General features: G+C 37.6%; 2 protein-coding genes across 2 annotated transcripts in view; both read left to right on the forward strand.

Annotated features, from left to right (window-relative positions):
• The first annotated feature begins 217 nt into the window (after positions 1-217).
• ppm1k (protein phosphatase, Mg2+/Mn2+ dependent, 1K) lies at positions 218-12,309 on the forward strand. Its single transcript, XM_012882512.3, has 7 exons — positions 218-339; positions 1,871-2,398; positions 2,483-2,583; positions 6,457-6,622; positions 7,383-7,527; positions 9,292-9,426; positions 11,370-12,309. Exons 2-7 carry the CDS (start codon positions 1,926-1,928, stop codon positions 11,499-11,501), a joined length of 1,152 nt encoding a protein of 383 aa, XP_012737966.2. The 5' UTR covers positions 218-339; positions 1,871-1,925; the 3' UTR covers positions 11,502-12,309.
• Positions 12,310-16,456: 4,147 nt separating this feature from the next.
• Positions 16,457-22,479, forward strand: part of LOC105939900 (broad substrate specificity ATP-binding cassette transporter ABCG2) — a 21,004-nt gene continuing 14,981 nt past the window's right edge. Inside the window, exons 1-2 of the mRNA XM_012882252.3 lie at positions 16,457-16,529; positions 18,633-18,863. Coding sequence (XP_012737706.3) covers positions 18,652-18,863 — 212 coding nt within the window. The 5' untranslated portion in view covers positions 16,457-16,529; positions 18,633-18,651. The remainder of the gene's footprint in view (positions 16,530-18,632; positions 18,864-22,479) is intronic.

A 22,479-nucleotide genomic window follows, 5' to 3' on the forward strand; every position in this document is an offset into this window, starting at 1 on the left:
ACAACTAGGCTGAAGAAGTGTTATATTTCCATTTTTCACACAGAAACCTACACACACAGGCCACAAAGCACTCTTTTTTAGACTTTCTATCGCTTACAGGAGAAGCAGCATAGTGATTGGTAGATTCATCTGTCAATCAGAACTCGTTGGACCAATTAGAAGCGCTGTTTGTGGGGCGTGAAACGAGGTAAACGCTGATTGGTGCAGTCACATCTGAGGCCTTGTTTAATAACACCAAGAGGAGGGCGGATGCTTTCACTCGGTTTTCATTCAGTCGCTCTTCGGGCAGTAAAAAGGAAGTTTTCGAGTCTATAATTGTTTTTCTTTTTTAAATCTAAGGTATGACTCTTAACACACAACAGAGGTCTCGATAGGTTGGTGTTGGTATGTGTTTTTTGTAAACTGCGTATCTGAAGCTAAAGTTAGCCACTTAGCTTACTCGCTAACTAGCTAATGCGCAAGACTGAAAAATACGACATAACTGATATATTTGCGCGTCTTACCGTTATATTTGTTGTGTTGTGTTTAAGCGAGTACAATTTTTTTTTTATCAAAATTACAAAGTAGTAAAGTTAAGTAATAAAATATGCTAGATTTATACTGCAAAGATTATCTGCTAGCATGACGCCGAAGTTAGCTTCTGATTCGGCACTTAGGTAAAGCTGGGCTCTAGGTGAAAAGCTACATTTCTAAAATGTTCAAACTTGGACTAAATAAGTGTGCACTTCCGGGTAGGTCCTTTTTAAAAATTCGTTAAAAGTTGTGATGAATTTGTTCTTTTATGCAAAATTTAAAAAGGGGGGAAAAGTGTTTACTGTTAACATCGTTATTTTATAAATAAAGAGTTCATAAACCATATGTTGTGTTTTAAAGAATCCGTTGTGACTGTAGTAGTTTTGTTTATTTGTTTCCCCAGCTTTATACTGTCTGGCTGCATTAGGTGGTAAATAACAGCTTCAGCGTCGCATCCGACCATAATCTGTCTGTTGCATCATCCAGAAACGTTCATTTTTAGATTAAGAGGAAGGTTATTGTACCTTATTTTAGGTCCCGATTGGTAACTAAACAGAAGGCACTCTGAACTAATGTTAAGAGTGCCTTCTATGACAATTCTGGTAATGGTAAATTCAGATTTAAATTTAAAAAAAAAACCTCTGTAGCATGTAGATAGTGCACTTTAACCAGATTCCATCAGTTATCTAGATACCACAGTTAATGTGTTCATATCAGGAGTTTCTACTTTACTGAGGCTTGTTTTTCCCTCGTTGAAAGGAGTCCTAAATCGAAAGAGAAATCTAAACTTAAAATTTAAATGCATAGCTACTATCTGCCTGGTAAATCACCTTAAATCAAGCATGATGTAACGGCAGTGTTTCATAATTTCCAGACTGCTTGCTCTTCCTGTCATTTAAAGTGAACCTTGGACTTTCCTGACTGCAGGAATGTTTTAATTTCAGTCAAATATTCCCCTTTTGTTTTGGGCTGGCCATAGGCAGCCTTTCATGTCCCCTATTTACGTGTTTTCTCTCCCTTATTTCTGCTCCAAATAACCAAAAACACATTTGTTGGGTTTCCATCTTTAGCAGGAGTAGTAGTGCAACATCTTGTATATTTATTATTTGAGGTCTGCTCGCTTGTGGCTTAACAGATTTTCTATGCCAGTACTTTATTAATTTAGTCATATAGTGTCGATGGACTCTTCTCACTGTTGTGTTGTTGCATGAGCTAAAAACTGTAAATGCAAAGTGTCTTTAATGATATCGCAGGAGGAAGCCTTCTTTTAATCATGCAAAAGGTTATACCAGTGTTATTGTGGACATTAAGGTTAATTACAACCCTAATTAAGGTTTTAATCTCTGTTTCTCTGCAGTGTTTGAGCTTTGCTTCGCCTCTACAACTGGTCCTGCGAGTGTGTCCTCAGGGTGATGTCAGCTTCCTGCCTTGTGCGCCTGGCCAGGTGCAGTGGTTCTAACGCCAGCCGCAGCGGTCTGTTGCAAAAGGCTTTCGAGCCGCACCCCTTTCAGCTTGATAGCCACAAAACAAAGTTCCCACTCCTCTTCAGACAACTTCATGGGCCTTCGGGGAGGCGCTACAGCAACACCCGCTTTGATCCAGACAGCAGTGGCCGCCTTACAACCTGGGATTCCTTTGGCATTTGGGATGATCGTATTGACGAGCCCATCATGCTCCCCCCTAGCATTCGCTATGGGAAGCCCATTCCCAAAGTTAGCTTGTCTAGGGTAGGGTGTGCTTCCTTGATTGGTCAGCGCAAGGAGAATGAGGACCGGTTCCAAGTCTCCCAAATGACTGAAAACGTTCTGTATTTTGCTGTGTTTGACGGGCACGGCGGAGCAGAAGCAGCTGACTTCTGTGAAAAGTACATGGAGAAATTCATCAAGTGAGACAAATATGCTTTTTGTTGTCGTGGGAAATAACCACATAATTTAAGGTGTAGCTGATCACATTTTTTATCCTTTTTCAGGGACATGTTGGCAGAAGAAGAGAATCTGGAATTGGTTTTAACAAAAGCCTTCCTGGAAGTAGACAAAGCGTTTGCAAGGCACTTGCACTTCTGTCCAAATGGTAGGTAGTGTTATTTCAACATCTCTTATTATGATTATTGCATACTGTATTGAAACATTTGTATCTATTTTTTTTTAAATATGTGATGTACTTTTTTTCCTTCTGTATTTAAACCAAATGTACTTATCCTACTTAGGCGTTGAGGCTTTGGATTTCCCCACTGACATGACCTGAGCAGACTTGGTTAGAGGTCTGTCTTTTCATCCAAAGTTTCTTAATATTTCTTAAATAATAGACAAGCTACAAATGGTAGAAACGCTAGATGTTTACTACAGATAGATAAGCAACGAATGAAAGGAAAGTATAAATGCTTTAATTGGTAAACATTACAAGTGTCTGCTGGTGAAGATTCTCAGTCATCCAGGTCATGGTCATTCCAATAAACAGGAAAAAACAAAGCAACTGGACTTGTTTTCCGTAGTTGAAGACGTTTTGCTTCTTCTCCAGGAAGCTTTGAATTTGCATGTTATCTAAGCCATTGTTAGGCAGCAGTATAAAGCTTGGTATTGCACATTACTCCAGACTTTTTGAATTGAGAAAGCTTCCTGGACAGAAAGCGAAACGTCTTCAACTACGGAAAACAAGTCCAGTTGCTTTGTTTTTTACCTTTTTTTTTTTGGAATTACAAGTGTCGATTCTCTAACTTGAAATGTATATAAATCTCATACTTAGCTAACCAGATGTTTACCCTTTTAAATGGAAATAGTATAACAGTTTTTGGTCTCTATCGATACAAATGACTTTCAAAACTTATCAATAAAACACTTTGTGGAAATATCCCCAACTAGAGTTTTTTTTTTTTTTTTTTTTTAAAAGCACAGGATCCCTTTGATGTATTATAGAGTCATTAATGCTGATTTGTTTTTTGACTTCTGCTGTTATGTTCTTTGAGTAATTGCAGCCTCAGTTAAATAGCAGCACATAAAATATCACATTGCATCGTTGCTGACAAAAGTTAAATCAAAATACAGATCGGTAGTGTGAAAAAAAAAACACAAAGTTGCTACTGATGAAATCTGCTTAATTAACTGATTGCTGGACAACTTTTTAAGCAATCTATTTTCCATTATTCTATTATAAGAAAGAGGAAATATTTTAGACAGCTGACAGTCGTCCCAGGAGATAAGCCATTGCAGCTACTTTGGCTCAAGGTCGTAGCGTGCAGTAAGGTTTATGACAACACAATTTGAAAAAGATTCAAAAATATGTTTGCATTTTTTGTAATAGTGGCACCAAAAGGCTCTTATCTGTTCAGGACGAATATGGAAGTAAAGCTAAGGGTGTCAACGCTGCAGCAGAGTCACTCACAAATTCGTCTGTGCCAAGTTTGTGATGACACTAACATTTTAAAACACGATGCCAAGAAGAAGAATTGATTCCATTTTTGATTCTGCAGCATAATTTTGTTGAAGGCATACCGTTCTTTCTGATTAGGAGCAGAAAATAAGATTAATTACCATATATGACAAACTTTAACTTCCTTTTATTGAAGGTATATAGCTGCATTATATGCTTATAAAAAAGGACAAAAAAACGTTTGATCATGATAAAATACGGTTATATACTACAAGCCTCCATCCTGATAATGTTTTATGGTCCTTTTTGTGGGTAAAAATAGGCCCAGCACCGAGAGCGATGAGCAGATATAAACAGACATGGCGACATCTAGCGGCAGTAAAAAAATATTTAATTTCTTCTTATTTACTCTTTTTTTTTTTTTTTTTTTTTAACCAGGAATTAGTATTTTTCTGGATTCTCACAAATCATCCTGTGTAAAACAAATAATTAAATAAACAAATAGATCTCTCAACACTATGATTTACATTTTTGCCTTTCGTGATACACTTGATGTTAGTGTTTTTATTTTCACAATGCAGTTTGAGAGTAAGATCATGTCTTACTGTAACAGCTAGTAACCGTGTTATGTGGCCTAATCTGGGCCACGCTGTGTGAAATGTCCCAATATGCCTGTGTGTGTGTGTGTGCATGTTATCTACGGCAGCTGCTGACCCAGCTCAGAGCTGGAGGCCCTTGGTACCCGTGTGGATGACGAGAGGATAGATATTGAAGGAGAGTCCAGCGGGTCCTAAATCCTGGACTACTGGAAGGTTCCCTTTCTTTCTCTAAATCCTCTCTTTCTTTCTCTTCTCCTACTTGAGCGTATGCTTCCTGTGAGACGATGCATCTGTTCGACCAGCCGTATGAGATGTTCAGGCTCCTGTTAGTCGGTGCAGCATGTTTAAAAGTCAGGGGGCACCTGCAGTTACAGACACCGCTGGTAAACAAAAAAAAAAAAAAAAAAAAAAAAAAGGCTTAGAATGAACCCATCTTAGGACGATTCAACGACAGCAAATAAAAAAATGTAGCCGCCCATTAAGTCAGTAAGATCGTAGATATTCAGTCTTTTTATTTAGAATATATGATTATTTAACTAAATTAACGTCGCCATGCGTCATAGTGAGGTTCCCCGGGTCGCTTGGAGTTAAACGGACCCGCGGCGCCACAAAGATGCCACTTTAAAGTCCAATTAGCCGTTAGCGTTTAGCCCGCTCCACCTGTTTACGTACGTGATGGTAGGACTAAAGGTACCCGATGGATGTTGTGTCCTCATCCAGCTCAGTTTTAAACGTTGTTAACTTTTAAATTACCGCTTCGATTTCAGTTGTTTTTATTTATTGTAGGGCTGGACGATATAGAAAACAAAGCATATGGATAAAGTGGAAATTGTATCGATGTCGATAATCATTAACAAATTCAAACCATATATTGAATTCAAACTCAAATCTTTATACAACCAACTTTTTACCAAAACTACAAGTTTTTAAAAAACAAAAAAAAAAGAACCATGCTCTCTGAACTCTCTGAAGGGGGCGGAGCTTGGATCCTGGTTCTGCGTTGTGATTGGTTGGGAGGATGTAATAACTGTAACATTAACCTAAATGGCTAGAATGCAAAAGGAAGGAAACCTGTTGCTCTATTGAACTTTTTACTGACCCTTTATATTTTCTATCATCGATATACGTCTATTGATGGATATATATTGTTATTGAATTATCGCCCAGCCCTAAATTTATTTTATTTACTGCATCAGTACAACTTAGTTATTGTCCCGTTAGGGAAATCTGCCTTGCAGCCTCGTGAATCACTACAATAGCAGTAAAAACAGGAAAGAACAAGGCAGAGGGGAAAACATCAGTACAAATATAAGATCAAATCTAATTAACGGCTGGAATAATACGAGTTGCTGTAAAAGTTGCTTCAGTAAAATATGAATATTTGGAGGCTTTTTGTGCATCTTTACCAGCGGTGTCAGTAACTGGATGCTCTTTTGACTCGTATAAGAGACTGATTGTATATCTTAAAGTCGTTTTCCCTTAAGGAACTAAACACCGCTGCTGTATAATCTGCACATTCTTGCCAATCTTAAATCAATTTAAAGAGAAGTTCATCTTTGCCCATTTTTATCTGTTTAGTGTCCAGAAATGATTCACTTTGACTGGCTGTTATCTTTCCTTAACAACTCTGTTATCGTTGGGCAGCAGAAAGATGTAGGCTTTCAGTGATTGATTTAGACCTTTCTAGATTAGCTTGTGTGTTGTTAAAACAGACTGGAAACCTAAATATGTTGTGTATCGTTTTTTTTTTGCTGCGGGTCTCGGCGTTGTGCCGCAGCGGCCCTACCTGCATGTATGATCACATCCTGTGTTGTTTTTACTGTGTTAGTCTGCTCCGAGGCTAAAAATAACTTTTTACGACGTTTGTTTATGTTCCGCCTTGTGGATGTGAGATGCACCGTGTGATCGTCGACCTTCTGCGTGTTTTTTCCCTCGGGGCTCGTTCCGCTCCGTGACGGCTCCTGCCTTGTCTTCCTAGGGCCGGGAATGAACGCGGGAACCACCGCCACCGTGGCCCTGCTGAGGGACGGCATCGAGCTGGTGGTCGCCAGCGTGGGGGACAGCCGCGCCATGATGTGCCGCAAAGGCAAGGCCCTTAAACTGACTGTGGACCACACCCCCGAGAGGAAGGACGAGAAGGAGAGGTGAGTGGTTGGGATGCTGCAGGAGATGCAACACCCGCCTCAGCTTAGCCGAAGGTAAACGGGAAAAAAAAATGTTCCCCCTTAACAGAGTTCCTCTGATTTAGTTTTTATCACATTTTAATTGCTTTATACTGCAAAAAGGAAACTAAACGTAAGTAAAATTTTCTTGAAATGAGTGTATTTCTCCTTGATTTGAGCAGCAAGTTTAAATTAATCTGCCAGATTTATGCCCTTTAAATGGGAACAACTCATCTCCATCATCTTATTTTAAGTGCAGTTTATCTAATTATCTTGTTTTTTTTGGGGTAAAATACTCGTTCCATTGGCAGATAATCTTATTAACTTTCTCAAATCAAGAACAAATACACTAACATCGAGAAGATTTTACTCTTATATCCCTTCTTTGCCGTGTAGATGAAACTAAATTTAGTATCAGACGAAGCTAACCTGAGTAAATACAAAATGTTTCCGGGAAGTTGTATTCTAAGTTGTATTTGTGTAACACCCACTGATCTGGTTGTTGATTGACAACATCTCTGCTCAGATGTTTAGTTTAATAAGTTTCTGCACAGAAAGACGATTAAAAAACAACAGATACAGCAAACACTAGACCCTAATCTTTATTCCTGGATAACTTTCTCTAGTAGTGGTTCAGTCGCTCATACATGCAAGTTGGCTTTTGCCTCCTGTCAGAAACACATAACTTTTTATTTATGTATGTATTTATTTGTTTATTTCTGCGTCCGGCCGCCATCTTCAGGATAAAGAAAAGCGGCGGGTTCATCACCTGGAACAGTCTCGGACAGCCGAACGTCAACGGCAGGTTGGCGATGACCCGCAGCATCGGAGACTTTGACCTGAAGAAGTTCGGAGTCGTTTCTGAGCCAGAGACCAAAAGAGTAACGGTAAGTTTATATCTGGAGTTAATTTGAAGATGATTTTTAGCTTTAGGCTTTAAGATATGAGAAATTACACATTTTCATCCCCTTTTTGTTTACTATTTTTCTGGAATGAATCCTCCGCGTTTAGATAACGTCCTGTTCAGCAGTCTTATAGTCTTACATCTCAAAATATTAGGAAATAATTAAATATTGGTTCACTCTTTTTAGAAAGTGAAACTTTTTACAGAGACTTTTCACCAGAAGGTGAAATATTTCAAGCTTGCATTTTTTGTACCGTATTTTTTAGACTATTAGGTGCATTAAATATTCTTCCCAAATGTGTAATTTACCTCCTCCGCGTCCAAAGCTCTCTATCCGTCTCTGTCAGGAGAGTTTTTGTTTTGTGTCCTACCCTGGTCACATGAAAAAATTTGCTAAAGTAACTAAAGATTCTTAAATAGATCGAACAAATGCATGAATTTAAGTAAATGAACAAAACTTTTCTCCTGGTTGCTGCTTTTTGTTTTGTTTTCATTTATATTTAGAGTGTTGTTTCTCTGTATATCTTTGCAAATGCATAACAAAACACCCACGATGTGCGATTGAACCCTCTTTTTTTTATTATTCTACACGAGTCTTTACTTTCAGTTGTATTTTATTTTTTTAATTTTGTTGCACCGTTGTCCTGTATTTCGGAAGCTGTTGCTTTATTTTAATTTTATTTTGGTGTTCCATCTAAACAAACATTTGATACAATTGATTTTTTTTTTAATTTTATTTTATTTTTCAAAATTAATTTATCTTACACATGCTTTGATAATAAATGCATTAAAATCTGACGAGCCATTTGGGAGACGAATCTTTTTAGTGAGGCGATCCAAAAGATCTGGCTCTCTAAAAAGAGCCGAAATGCCCATCACTACTCCACAAGGAGCTGAGTGGAAGGAAAATGTGCGTCAGCAACAGGGAAAACCGTTGCCTAGAGAGGCGTGTCGAGCAGGATCTGTTCAGGCAGAACCGGACCGTTGGCCAGTAGGGCTGAACAATTAATCGCATTTTCAATATAATCGCGATTTAAAAAAAACGCAATTTCCAAATCGCAGAGTCTGCAATTTTTGGCTATGTAACAATTAGGGAATTAGACACGTCCATTAGGTGTTGGTAAAATGTTTGAAGTGGGTTTACCTGCACATGGAAGGGAAGACAGTTGCAGCAGTGAGATAATCTAATTTTATTACTTGTTTTAGAGTTTATATAATCATATATAGCATTAAGTACAGGTCAATCAGTTTAATACATAGACTTGCTTGTTGGTTGCACTTTATGTTCAACAAGGATTGATGTCCAAATCAACTAAAAGCTGTTCTCTTGAATAATATTCTGATTAATAGAAACATTAAAAGTTCTTGTTTTGAATAGTCCTTGTTTACAAACGTCTTTATTTAGACGCCATTTTTATTGCTTGTGGTTAATGCAGAGAAAAGTCAAAATTGCAATTTTGGTTGAAATATATTGTAGGCAGAACGCAATCATTTCTGCTCTGAGTTTAGATGCTGTGGGTCTTTTAGCAACTAATCTGCACAGCGAGGAAACAAAATGATTTGTTGTTTGTATATGTTTAAAAAGACATGATAAATTAAACTGGGGAAAAAAATCGCATTAAATCGCAATATTAAGAAAAAAAATCGCAATTTGATTATTTTCCAAAATCGTTCAGCCCTATTGGCCAGGGGTCCAAAGTTCTGTTTTCAGATCAAAGTAACATTTGTTTCTTCTCCTCTTCTGCAGCTGCATCATGTGCACGACTCCTTCCTGGCTCTGACCACCGATGGCATCAACTTCATCATGAACAGCCAGGAGATCTGCAACGTCATCAACCAGTGTCACGACCCCAAGGAGGCAGCTCAGAGGATATCTGACCAGGTAAAAAACACCTGGAAACGTGTCCATGTGCCGCACCAAAGCATTTACACCTCCTCAATGTTTCCACATCTGGTCACAGCTGCACACTTCACAGGATATTTAATTATGCGTCAGACTAAAGATCAGCAGCCTTTAGAGACGTTTCTGCTCTTATTCTAAATAAATATATCAGCTCCTACTGAATTACTGATTTTAAAACAAAGTAAAATGTTGAACTTTTGCAAGAAGACAATAAGCCTGATTTCTTGCGTGCAACAGTCGATACTTCCGTACTTTTCGGACTATAAGGCGCATTAAATATTTTTCCCAAGTGAACACGGTTTTTGCACTTAAATAAAAACAACTCATCTCCATCATATTATTTAAAGTGCAGGATATCTAATTATCTTATTTTATGGCTAAAAATACTCATTCCATTGGCCAATATTCTTTATTTAGCTGCTCAAATCAAGAAAACTTTACTTACTTTTAGTTCCTTTTTGCACTCCTTCCCTCCACATCCACAGCTCTCTATCCGTCTATGTCAGGAGGACAGAGTAGCTGGACTACACTGCCCTGTTTCTAACATAAGGGCAAAATAAACAGAACTTTTATATCAATTAACTTAGTAGGTTAATTGTTGCTAGAACTGCCTTACATGAATGCACTTCTACACTGCAAAAATAGACCTAAAAATTATTATTATTATTATTAAATATTTTTTTTTCTTGAAATTAATGTATTTTTCCTTGATTTGAGCAGGTAAATGGGACTAATGGCCAATGGAATTAGTATTTTTAGCCTAAAATAAGATAATTAGATATCCTGCACTTTAAATAATATGATGGAGATGATTTGTTTTTAAGATTTTTGCACTTAAAATAGGAACAATTCATCTCCCTCATTTTATTTCAAGTGCAATACATCTAATTATCTTATTTTAGGGGTAAAAATACTCATTCCATTGGCAAATAATCTTATTTACCTGCTCAAATCAAGGGCAAATACATTCATTTCAAGAACATTTTACTCATTTTTAGTTCTCTTTTTGCAGTGTAATTTCGATATTACAGTCAGGCAGTCTTGTAAACAGCTCAGGGGTCCTATCAGGTAGTGACACAGTGTACCGTAATGTTCTGAATACCCATTGAGCGAAGCGGCTTCGTGGCTAACCAAAGTTGTACTTAAACAAAGTTTAACAGATTTTTGAGCCATTGTACAACATAAAATCAGTCAGTAAGCAAAACGGTAATCATAGATAAGATGCACCATCAATTTTTGAGAAGATTTAAGGACTTTAAGTGCACCTTATAGTCTGAAAAATACTCTAACATTAATGGATGTGGCTCCTTAGCGCCCCCTATTGACATTAGCGGGCAGGATCAGTTTTTCACCAATGGTGAACGATTGTTAGCCTTAGCGCCACGGTTAGCCACCAAGTCTGAACTATCAGTGTGTTTGTTGTTGACACAGATGTAACGGACATAATCCGAATATATTTTTTTACAAAATAAAACATGATTTACGCTCGGATAATAAATAAAACTGAAATGATGTGAGTTATTTATCTTTCCTGTGCCGCCCGGTACCAAATGACCCCGGGGGTTAGAGACTAGCAATGTATCTGAAACACTTCATTTAAGGCTGTAAATGTTACCTTTTGAGTAAGACTTTTTGTTAGGAATAAAAAGTAAAGTTTGGTGTGTTTTACATTAAACAGTTAAGCATGTCGAAGCAATGAAGGCTGCATAGAAACTCTGCAGGTCGCTGAAAGACAAAAATAAGTCCTGAGTTATTTAAAACTATTACAGACCCAGAAATATAGATGGACTTCAGGGTTAATTAAAGTTGGTATCAGCAGAGCTTGTATCTTACATAAATATGTGTATACTTAATTATTATTAGGGAGACATTTTAATTTGTGTTTCACAGAAAAAGAAACTATTTTTTTTTTTCTCTGTCAGGCTCTTCATTACGGTACGGAGGACAACAGCACGATCATCGTGGTTCCTTTTGGTGCCTGGGGAAAACACAAGAGTTCGGACGTCAGCTTCTCCTTCAGCAGGAGCTTCGTGTCCAGCGGCCGCTGGGCGTAGCCTGCGGCCCCCAGGAGCCCCCAGGAACCCCCAGGAGCCCCCCGCCAACATGTGCAATACAGGCCGCGGCCCTCCAGCCTCTACACAGAACAGTTCATCCTGACAGTGATGCCTAATAGGTTTGACCCGTTGTTTAGAGCAGCCTGCTGTGCAGCTTCTGTGAAGAACGGGGCTGTAAACTCATGACGGGCACTAGATGAAATAATCCCTTGTTATATAAGGTTTTGTACACAAGTAACGCAGCAATGTTGTGGTGCTAAAAGCGAAGAGATGTCTGAACGGCAAGTCGAAATAAGCTAGGCAGGTCTGCTCTAGTTTCTGAGAAAAACCAAATGACGTTTTAATTATGATGGAAACCGACTTAAAGAGGTTTCTTCTATATTTTGCCTGATTTTTGAGGATTTTATCTTATGCTTTTAGAGCGCATCTCAAAGTTAAATGACTATCATTCCCAGTAAAAGGTGGGAAGATCCAGCTCTCAACATTTGGCACTTGATAATCAGTGCAATAAATTCAAACTACCGCGTAAACACGCGAAGGGACAGATATGGTAACGATGTAACATCTGCGTAAATCACATCCATCGCACATCTCAGCGTCGCGTTTTCAGAGAGAATTTAAACAAAGACTTAACCGGCTTGTTTCAGTCCGGACTGATGTTAACATACACAGAACATTTTATCATTTAAATAAAAGCCAAACTTCAACCTTCACACTATTCTACCGTCTAGTTTAATTAAACAGGAGTGGCTAATGATGCCTAACTTGTAGTAATGAGCAAAACATTTTATAATTTGACCGTCGCCACCAGCCGGCGGCGCCACTGTCCATATTTTTTTATATATGCATTAAGTTAAAAAACTTTATGGCCCTAAGTTAGCTCCATAGTCACCTCAACAAACTACAGTTTATCTTATTGTACCTGCATTCCCACGTCCTAATATCAAAGTGCTAATTAATAAATGTTGTTTAAGCAACAGGGAGAGTTTATTAAAGCCGATAAAATTGCTGACCGGCTTTTCTGATCAGCAGGCACAAGCTTTCTTTCTTCTTTTTTTTTACACCATAAAATGCTGAACGTTCCTGTTTTTCAATTAAACTACATTCACTGAGAGACCTCTGAGAATAAAGCACAGGAAGAAAAATGGGAGCAGATGTTCTTGTGTTGCTCCCTCATTTATAACATTGTTATAATTGTTAAAATTCAAAAGTTTTTGTTTTATCTTAATTTTTTTCCTTAATTAAGCTTGCTAAAGAGGAAACCGAAGGAGAAATTTTAAACATGGAGCTTGTAGTATTTTACTTTAGAGATGCACCAGTAGCTCGGTCTGGCTGATTCTAGATTTATTTCTAAGGATTATAACAAGTATCTATAAAAAAAAAAATAAAAAAAAATGTGCTGCAGCTTACTCAATGAAGCTTAAAGATTTAAATCTGACTGAAAGCAAATGATTCTTTGTTCCTGTCGTGCATCAACGCGCTTTGCAAAACAAAGTGCAGCAAAGCTGAAGTTTAATGACATATTTATAGACCAAAAAAAAGTAGAACTTTCCAGTTTTAATGCATCGAACAATCGGTGAAACCAGTTTTTCTTCGATCTGCCCGCCTCCATTCAGAGCCGATCGAGGGAAGATCTGCCGATTTCCACGGCCGTCTGATCGGTGCATCGCTTTAGTAATACAGCGGTGATCCCAGTAGTTAGAGGTTCAAATTTGTTACAATATGTGGAAGTCATTTCATGGACTCCTGGATCTCTGGGTTTGAAAGGGTTCGTAAACCAGTTCCCTGTGATTTATTTCAAACCTCTTCCTCTGAATGTTTATGCTAATTTCTTCATGTGACGACAAAATATCCACAGAACACGACAGCGAGAGAAAATCCATAGCTGCGTATTTATTTTTTAAGGGTCCAAGCTTCTAATTTTCCCCATTAAAGGTCATCTCTGCAGATCCACCAATAAAAAAAAAACAGTAAAGCTTCATGTTATAGTGTTATCCGTATAGATCAAAATGCCATTTAGCACAATCCTAGAGTTTTGGGAAAGAAGTGAAACGTTAGCTTTCAGGTTCAGAACGGCACGTTTCTAAAGTGGGTAAAATGTTCTCAGCTGGCTGTTACTGTTTGGGCACAAAGATGCGTTCAGGGTACAGGAATGTACAGTTTGTGTGTGTTTGTAAATAGTTGTATTTAAGTACCCCTGTAAAACTGATCATTATATAAAGACGTATATGTATCTGTGTGATATTTATCTTGGATCCCACATATCTGAATACTTCACATGTGCCGGTGCTCGTATCGAACCCAAGCTGTGTAATATCACTTTGAAGGTCGTCCCCACGGAACGAGAAGCCTCGTTACTGCAGCAGGAAGCGTTTAAAACCCGAGGAAACGAGCCGCGTGATGAAGCCCGGCTCGTTTATCGGGGAGTCTGGACAATTGGACGGCAGACCTGAACCAATAAATCGCTCTGCTTCTTGTTTTCTCTGTGAGGGATGCAGACCTTGTAGGATGTCGTGTTGTTAGCAGGTCGCCTGTAAATGACGTTCTCCTGTGGTTTATCGATTTAATGTGTGATTTATTGTCTTTCACAAATCTTCCAGCCACAGCCTTGAGTTCTTTCCTGCAGTTTGTTCAGTGTTTTACTGTTTGTTAATTAACTCTGCGTGAAATCCAACCTCATGTGACACATCAACATTACCATTACTGTGATTGTTTTTTGTTTTTTTTTGTTGTTTGTTTGTTTGTTTTTGTTTTTCTAATAATTTTTCTGCTAAACCGCTTGTCAAACATAAAATAAAGAAACTAAATGCAAAATGCTTTTTGCTTCTCTGGTCTTTTTAGTGTCAGTGTCCAGGTCCCAGACTGGAGTGTTGACAGGTAACGTTTACCTGAGCTTGGTGGGATTCGCTCCTCTGCCTTGACTCGTACATGAACTTCCATAAAGCCTCTTTCTTTATCCGTCGGGTTCAAATGTAACGTTGGTCCATCCTTTGCTGCTATAGCAGCTTCATCTCTTCTGGGAAGGCGGTCCACAAGGTTCTGCCGTGTTTCGGAGAGTTTTTGACCATTCTTCCAGAACCACATTTGTGAGGTCAGACACTGATGTTGGACTACAAGGCCCTATTTACAAAGAATCCTCTGATTAAAAGAACCGTATTTATAGACTATAAATTGCACTTTTTATCATAGTTTGGCCGATCCTGTGACTTACAGTCAGGTGTGACTTGTATATCAATTTTAAACGCTAAATTATGTTGACCAACATTAACAACGGAGTTAACAATACTGTCTATGGCCATAAGGGGTGCGCTAGGCTTGTGAAAGCTATCTTGCTCTTCTCTCACTTATAAATTAATTATAACATTAATGTATAAACAACAAAGCCTGTCTGTTTGTTCAGTATACATCCACGAGACAACTCGAAGCGCCCAGACCGCGACAGAACCCCGTTATTGGTCCGTTTGTGACGCTAATAGCAGCTAGCGCTAGCTTACAGGTCTGTTGTCCGGGCGAATTACAACTTCATGTCAGCTTTATGTTGCTCTGAAACATCCGTGTCATACTGTTGGCTTAGCATGTAGCAGCGTTACGCTCACGGTCAAATTTCTGTGGAAATTTAACAACTTTAAAATGCGCTGACAAGAACTTTCCTGGTTGGAGTTGCTAGCTTGTTATGCTAATTTAGCCCCATTCAACCTCCCAGGTGTGTTCCATGTTATTCAGCCGGTTGTGGATTCAAACACTTTTTTAAATAAATGTGACTTGTAGTCCGTTATTGTCCCTTGCGATGTATATATGTTTTTTTCGTCTTTAACACAAATTTTTTGATTGATACTGTACTTCTTAGTGATGTTATTTTAGGAAAAATCGTAGAATTTTCTTCAAATTTTACCTCAGTAAGATAAAAGCTATTCACAAAGCATCTAAGGCCTTCAGAGAGTTCCTAAAGTGAAAAACAAATGTTAGGAGCAGTGAGGAGGACTTTTAGCGAGCGTAAGACTGTCTTAAGCAGGGAAGATGGTGGAAACCACCTAAACAGTGGAGGAAATGGGCATCTAAACTTCCTTAACAATCATACAATTCTAATATTTAAATAAGATAGACTTTATCATCCCCATAAAGGCAAATTAATTAGTTTCAGTGGCCCGATTGGTTAAAGGCGGTTCTACCTAACGTCATTTTATTGAGAATAAGAAAAATGTTGAATAATCTTGGATAAAAAAGATAAATATGAAAGTGGTAAGAAAGTAGTTGGTTATACAACACATAATTTAACATGACAAACCACGTCCCAGAATGTTTAACTCAATCCAGAGCATATTTTCCTAAAAGTTTTGATGTTATTTTGGGTAATGTGAGACGGGCCTTTGTGTTCATGGGGGCCATTTTTCCCCGGTTTCTCATGAAGTCTGACCTTAATGGAGACGAGCGGGCCCTGCCGTGCTTTAGGACTCGTTCTGGATGCCTGTGTGTGATCCTGGAGTCGTTTTGGTAGGCTGGCCACTCCTGGGAAGCTTTACCGTGACTCCATGTTTTCTCCCTTTGGGTCTCGCTGTAATTTGCAGGAGTCCCGAAGCCTTAAAAGCGTGTTGTTGTTTTTTTTACCAATATTCATACTGAATGGTAAGATTCAGTTTCATCTAATTTTATACTTCTTTAGATCACCGTTATGATGTACAAGTTACTAAGATCTTTTAGCCTACTTCATGTTCTTTAAACTACATGTCAGGCCAGAGTGTGTCTCAGGGATCAGGGAAGGATTACATTTTCACATTGCTTGGTAAATTACTTTAAATACTTTTTCAAAGGGATGCAGGAACTGAAAGCTGCAGTGTCGTTAGCTCCAGGCCGTAAAATCTGTGAACAGAATATCATCGTAATGGTGGAAAATAAAGGGTTCCTCCCCCATGCAGCCCAGTGGGGGTCGGAGTTAAACTCCTGAGTCCCTGATGAGTCGACGTTATTCAGGCTGAACTCTTCCTCCGTTCTGTCAGTCTGCAGCAGCGTCTTCTCTCTTCTCATCAAGTGGTGAGTGGGTAAAAATACCTTTATTACCTTTCCTGCAACATTCGTGGCGGGGAACCTTTTCTTCAGATTTCACACAGCAAATCAGCTCCTGCTTTGGGAAATAGAAACGATGCTCTTAGATCTGACTTTAAACGCTGTGATTTTATTTCAGGCGGAGAAACTCCAGCAAACTATTTAATGATGCGTTAAGCAGCAAATGGCTTTAGACTTCAGAAAGTACAACTTAGCTACAGGTTCCTTTATAAGCCTTACAATATAATCTAAAGCGGTGCATAAAACGTATTATTGCTGACAAAGAGAATAATTAAAGAAGGTTTAGTTTGCATTAAATAAATCTAGAAAAACTCCAAGCAGTAAATGTCTGAAGCTCCTTGATTTAATATTATACTTTGTGTCTTTGTATTATTATTTTTTTTTTAAAACTGTTGGTCTGTTTTTCCTCCTCTTAAAATTAATTTAAATTCCTTGCAGAAATGGAGAGAAGTATTTCGTTTGACCCCAAAGCAATGAGAAGGTTATTATTACCTTTATGACATCAGATTATCTTTAAGTCATAATTGAGGGACAACAACAATCTGATATATTTGTTGACTCTCTTACATAAATTTATCGTGAATAAATTTGGCAAAACTAAAGATTAATTTTATTTAATCTTGGTGAATATGAAAACATAGCTCATTTTGTTTGTTTCAGTTCAAAATCCTTTGTTTTAAAAATGACGAGGCCAACTTTTCCCCATGTTTTTCAATAAAATAAGTCCTGTTATCTAATAAAATGAGAAAGCTCATCACAGTGAAAATGCTTTAAAGGTGTTTGAGATGGAAGTTATTCATTCTTAGAGATACAAATATTCCTCAAAAATTGACAGCTTATTTATTATGACCAATGCAGACGTAATTTTTTAAAATGTTTTATTAATTTATCAAAACGTCAGTTTTCTGTCTGGTTTAAATTAACTACACCGGTCTATAAATCAGAAAACAGCATCGGATTAATAACGCAGAAACAAAGGAAAAATATAAAAAGGGGAAATGAGACACAAATTATAATAGCATGCAGGAGAGAAAAATTAACAGAAAAAAGTAAAAGTTTAAAAGAAACTTTAAAGGAAAATATATTGTTAAAATTAGAGCAATTTTCATGGAAATGTTATTAATTTACTTCATCATCTCGCAGTGCAAGTTTAGCTGCTGTTGCGTCTTTTGGAACTTTTCAAATATTTTATGACTAAATAATGTAAAAAAGAGCAGAAACAGTGGAGATATACACAAAGTAACAAAAAAAACAATGACTTGTTTTTTAAAGTAGTTTGTTCTACATCTACTTGCTATTCAAGATTATTTAGAAGTATTTATGCTTTTGTTTTTCCCCTTTGCGTTTTAGATGAAAATAACAGAACAAAACTGGTTTCCTTCATTATAACATTATGGGATAAAGTTGGTTTTCCACCATTCATTCTTTCTTTCTTTCTTTCTTTCTTTCTTTCTTTCTTTCTTTCTTTCTTTCTTTCTTTCTTTCTTTCTTTCTTTCTTTCTTTCTACAATTTCAACATGAGGCTTTAAGAAATACATAATAAACCAATAATTAAGCCCAAGTAAACATTTAAAAAACTTTTTTTTTTAACTAACACGACTAATTTAAGATTTTCAGTAACCTTTCAGCCATCATATTTTATGAAAGTTAGACATTTTCAGAGCAAGGAATTTGTTCAAACTTTCTATTTATTGGCTGGTTACAAATTAAATTTTTTAAACATGCGTTTGACCTTTCTTGAACTCTCAGGGCTGTTTGACAAAGACGATCAAAAACAAGCAAAAACAATCAAAAATCTAAACTCAGATCTTGAAATGAGGTCACAGCAAACCTAACTTTAGTGTAAAGTCTGGTCCAGGCTAATGTCTTTCTCTGCATTTACACGTATCAGCATCCCAGATATGTGTAAAGTAATTTTTATTTTATCACTTTAGTGTGATAAAAACCATTAGAACTGGAAATGAATGCTGCAACTGTTTCCGACTTTGATGAGCTGCTGTATGTGACTTTGAGTTCATGACCAAAGCCACCATAGCTGCACCCTTTTACATTATTTTATTAATTTTCCAGCCAATAAATCAAGTAACCGATGGAGGGCGGCGGACACGTCAACATTGCGATGATCGAAGACATCGGCACCAACGGGACGTCTCAACCAAAGACGAGCACGGACCTTAACAGAACCAAGCGAGCTTGTGGTTCCACGGTGAGCTTCCACAACATCCAGTACAACGTACACACGAAGAGTGGCTTCTTCTGCAAAGCTAAACGGAGCCCGAAGGAGATCCTGATGGACCTCAAGTAAGTCGTTAATTACCTAAAATATCCATATTTTACTGGCTTACTGCCTATCACATTTAGGTGATGCATCAACATTAACATCGGTATCGGCCAATGTAAGTCATTTGGTCGTAAGAAGACACACGAAAAGCAGTGTGCAAGTATAGATTATAACTTGCATTAAAAAATTCAGTTAGCATTGTTTTCAGTCGGTACAAAACTCTACAAAATTTGACCATCACAGAAACGGAAAGGTGTTCACACACGTCGCTAAATATCGGTTATCAGAGAGAGCAGCAATATTAACATCAGATATTGATATCGACCCAGATTTTCATATCGGTGCATCCCTAATTAAATTATTATTATATAATAATAATTTATTATATAATAACACTGCTGCATCTTTATCTTGAAAACTTGTGCAATTTACTGTGATTTTTCAAGCTGTATGCAAACAAAATTTCGTTCTGTGCGCACTTTGTGAATACGGAATGACAAATAAAGCTGTCTAAAGTCTAAAGTCTAAAGTCTGGTATGCTATATAATATTATTATATATTATATTATGATATATTATATGACATCAAATGGAAATGTGTGTGTGCGCACACGGTAAATATTGTTTATATTTAAGGTTCCTTTATAGAGCAGCAATATTAACATCAGAAATCAATAGCACACACGGTAAATATTGTTTATATTTAAGGTTCCTTTATAGAGCAGCAATATTAACATCAGAAATCAATATCGGTCCAGATTTTCATATCGGTGCATGCCTAATTAAATGATTAAATTATATAGAATATTATTATATATTGTATTATTATATGTGACATTAAATGGAAATGTGTGTGTGCACACACACATCAGTAAATATTGATTATCTGACACAGCAGCAATATTAACATCAGAAATCAATATCGCCCCAGATTTTCATATATGTGCATCCCTAATTAAATTATATATAATATTACTATATATTGTATTATGATATATTATACGACATCAAACGGAAAGGTGTGTGTGCACACACATCTCTAAATATTGTTATCGGACATAACAGAAATATTAACATTGAACATCAGATATCAATATCTGGCCAGATTTTTATATCGGTGCATCCCTAATTAAATTATTATATGACATTATAAGATCTTGTTTCCCCTTTTTTTCTGCTGATTTTGTGATTTCTGTCAGAGTTGCGTTTGTTAAGAATATCTCCTTTGCCTGAGATAAACTAAGAAGATTTCCAACAAATCTAACAAATATTTTTCAAAACTAGATGAGAACACAGGAGTCCTTTTTTTTCAGTCTGTCAACTTCAAGGAAAACATTTCGACTAATTATTTTTGGCCAAATATTGCAACAAATTTTAATAACCCTTTCAAGTCAGTTAAACTGGGGAGAACTTTAAGAGCCTTGTTCCTGTCAGTTCTGCAGGATTTGGCTCATTGTATCCCTGAACACGGCAGAACAATGGTGAATGGACCCCTACACCGGTTCCTCTCAGATGGTATTAACGGCACTGACATTTCCCATGGAAGAATGAATAATTTCACAAGTGTTTTGACCTTCACCTGCCACTCTGTTAATTATATTATATTAAGCATGGGTTCTTGCATATAATCTCTCTAATGCACTAAAGAGCAGACTGCCAGGGAAGCGAATTAAACAGCATCACGTGATCCGCCTCCGGAGTTTTATTCAGTCTTATTTTTCTTTTTGTGACTTTTCTCTAAGAGCTTCAAAGGATTTGCTCTAGTTTTTTCCCCCCTCAATTGTTGTCTAGGTTATTAAGCAGGTTTTCTATGTTTCTGTTACCAAGAAACTTCATAAAGGAAGTTATTAAAGGCAAAGAAGTAACTGATGTTGGGAAAAGTGCAACGATAGAAAGAATTTATCTGAAGTTTCAGCAAATCGGAGTATTCTGCTTTTAGTTTTACAGCAAATGTTACTACAAAACTGAACTCTCTGAATGGATAATATTTTATTTTTACTTTTGTTTAATTTCCTACTAACACTTGTTTGTCTGTGTTTCAGTGGGATTATGAGACCCGGTTTAAATGCAATTCTTGGACCAACTGGAAGTGGAAAATCTTCGTGAGTATCAGTTACTGATCTATGTTTAAAACATTCACAGAGGCTCTAAAAGGTGTCCGGTTTATTTGATGCAAAAAAGTTTCACCATGATACATCAATTCAAAACCTTTTCCAACTTTATCCTGAAGAATTCAGCACAAATAAACTCTGTTGGGAGGAAAATGTAAAAATAATATGAAAGATTTTAGTCAGAAAAGTGAGGTCTCATAATGCCATGCAGTGGATCTTGTGCTTTGGTTGCATAAAACATCTTTATAAAAGATCCTTATTGTGGGATCTTTCCTCTGATTGGTGGATTTTAAACAGAGAAATAAGCTCAAATTTCAAAAATGTTTATATATGAATATTGGCGTTAAATGGAATTCATATACTGTAGGTTGGTTTGTTGGCTGGCGGGGAGAGCGACAGATGCTCAAATTAGATTATAATCATAATATAGTCAGATTCAGTTTATAAGGCCAGCTGGAGATGGGCACGAGCAATCCTGGTAAGTGGTTATAGATCAGCGGATGGATGGATGCCAGCTGGTGAAAAACTATCTCATGAAGCTCCGCTAATTGCATCGAGTCACTGGCTGCAGCAATCCCTCCACCGGAGCAAGCATGTCACGACAGTGGGAAGGAACCACTCACTCTTAACAGCAAGAAACCTTTCGCAGAATCCAGACTCAGTGTCAGCAGCCATCTGCCGGGTCAACCGCGGTAGTAAAAGGACAAAAAGCAGATGCAGAAAAAACACAGAAGCGCTTGTTAAGAACTATTTTATCAGATTTAATTAAATTCAATTCAGTTTTTATTTATTCAGAACACAATTCATCTCAAGGCTCTTTCCAAAGTCAGACTCCATCAGATCCTCCAGGTTGGTGAGAAAGTTTCCTCTCTAAGGAAACCCAGCAGGTTGCATCAAGTCTCTCCAAGCAGCATTCACTCCTCCTGAAAGAGCGTAGAGCCACAGTAGACAGTCGTCTGCATTGTTGATGGCTTTGCAGCAATCCCTCATACTGAGCATGCATGAAGCGACAGTGGAGAGGAAAACTCCCCTTTAACAGGGAGGAAAACCTCCAGCAGAACCAGAACCAGGCTCAGTGTAAACGCTCATCTGCCTCGACCCACTGGAGCTTAGAGAAGACAGAGCAGAGACACAGAAAGCACAGAAGCTCACATTGATCCAGGAGTACTTTCTATGTTAGATGGTAATAGTGGATGATCTGTCTTCCCTGGATGACAGGTCACCCGACCAGGTGTACCTTCTATGAAGAAAAAATGACAGAACAAAGTTAAAAGCTGAAATAACAACAAACAATGCAGATTGGAGAGCAGTAGGAGAACTCAGCAGAGTGAGAGAAATAGACCCTGATGTCCTCCAGCAGCCTAAGCCTATAGCAGCATAACTATAGAGGTAGCTCAGGGTAACATGATCCACTCTAACTAGAAGCTTTGTCAAAAAGGAAAGTTTTAAGATTAGTCTTAAAAGTAGACAGGGTGTCTGCCTCACGGACCAAAAACTGGGAGTTGGTTCCACAGGAGAGGAGCCGA

The sequence above is a fragment of the Fundulus heteroclitus genome, chromosome 5 (genome assembly GCF_011125445.2).
Source record: "Fundulus heteroclitus isolate FHET01 chromosome 5, MU-UCD_Fhet_4.1, whole genome shotgun sequence".
Lineage (NCBI taxonomy): Eukaryota > Metazoa > Chordata > Actinopteri > Cyprinodontiformes > Fundulidae > Fundulus > Fundulus heteroclitus.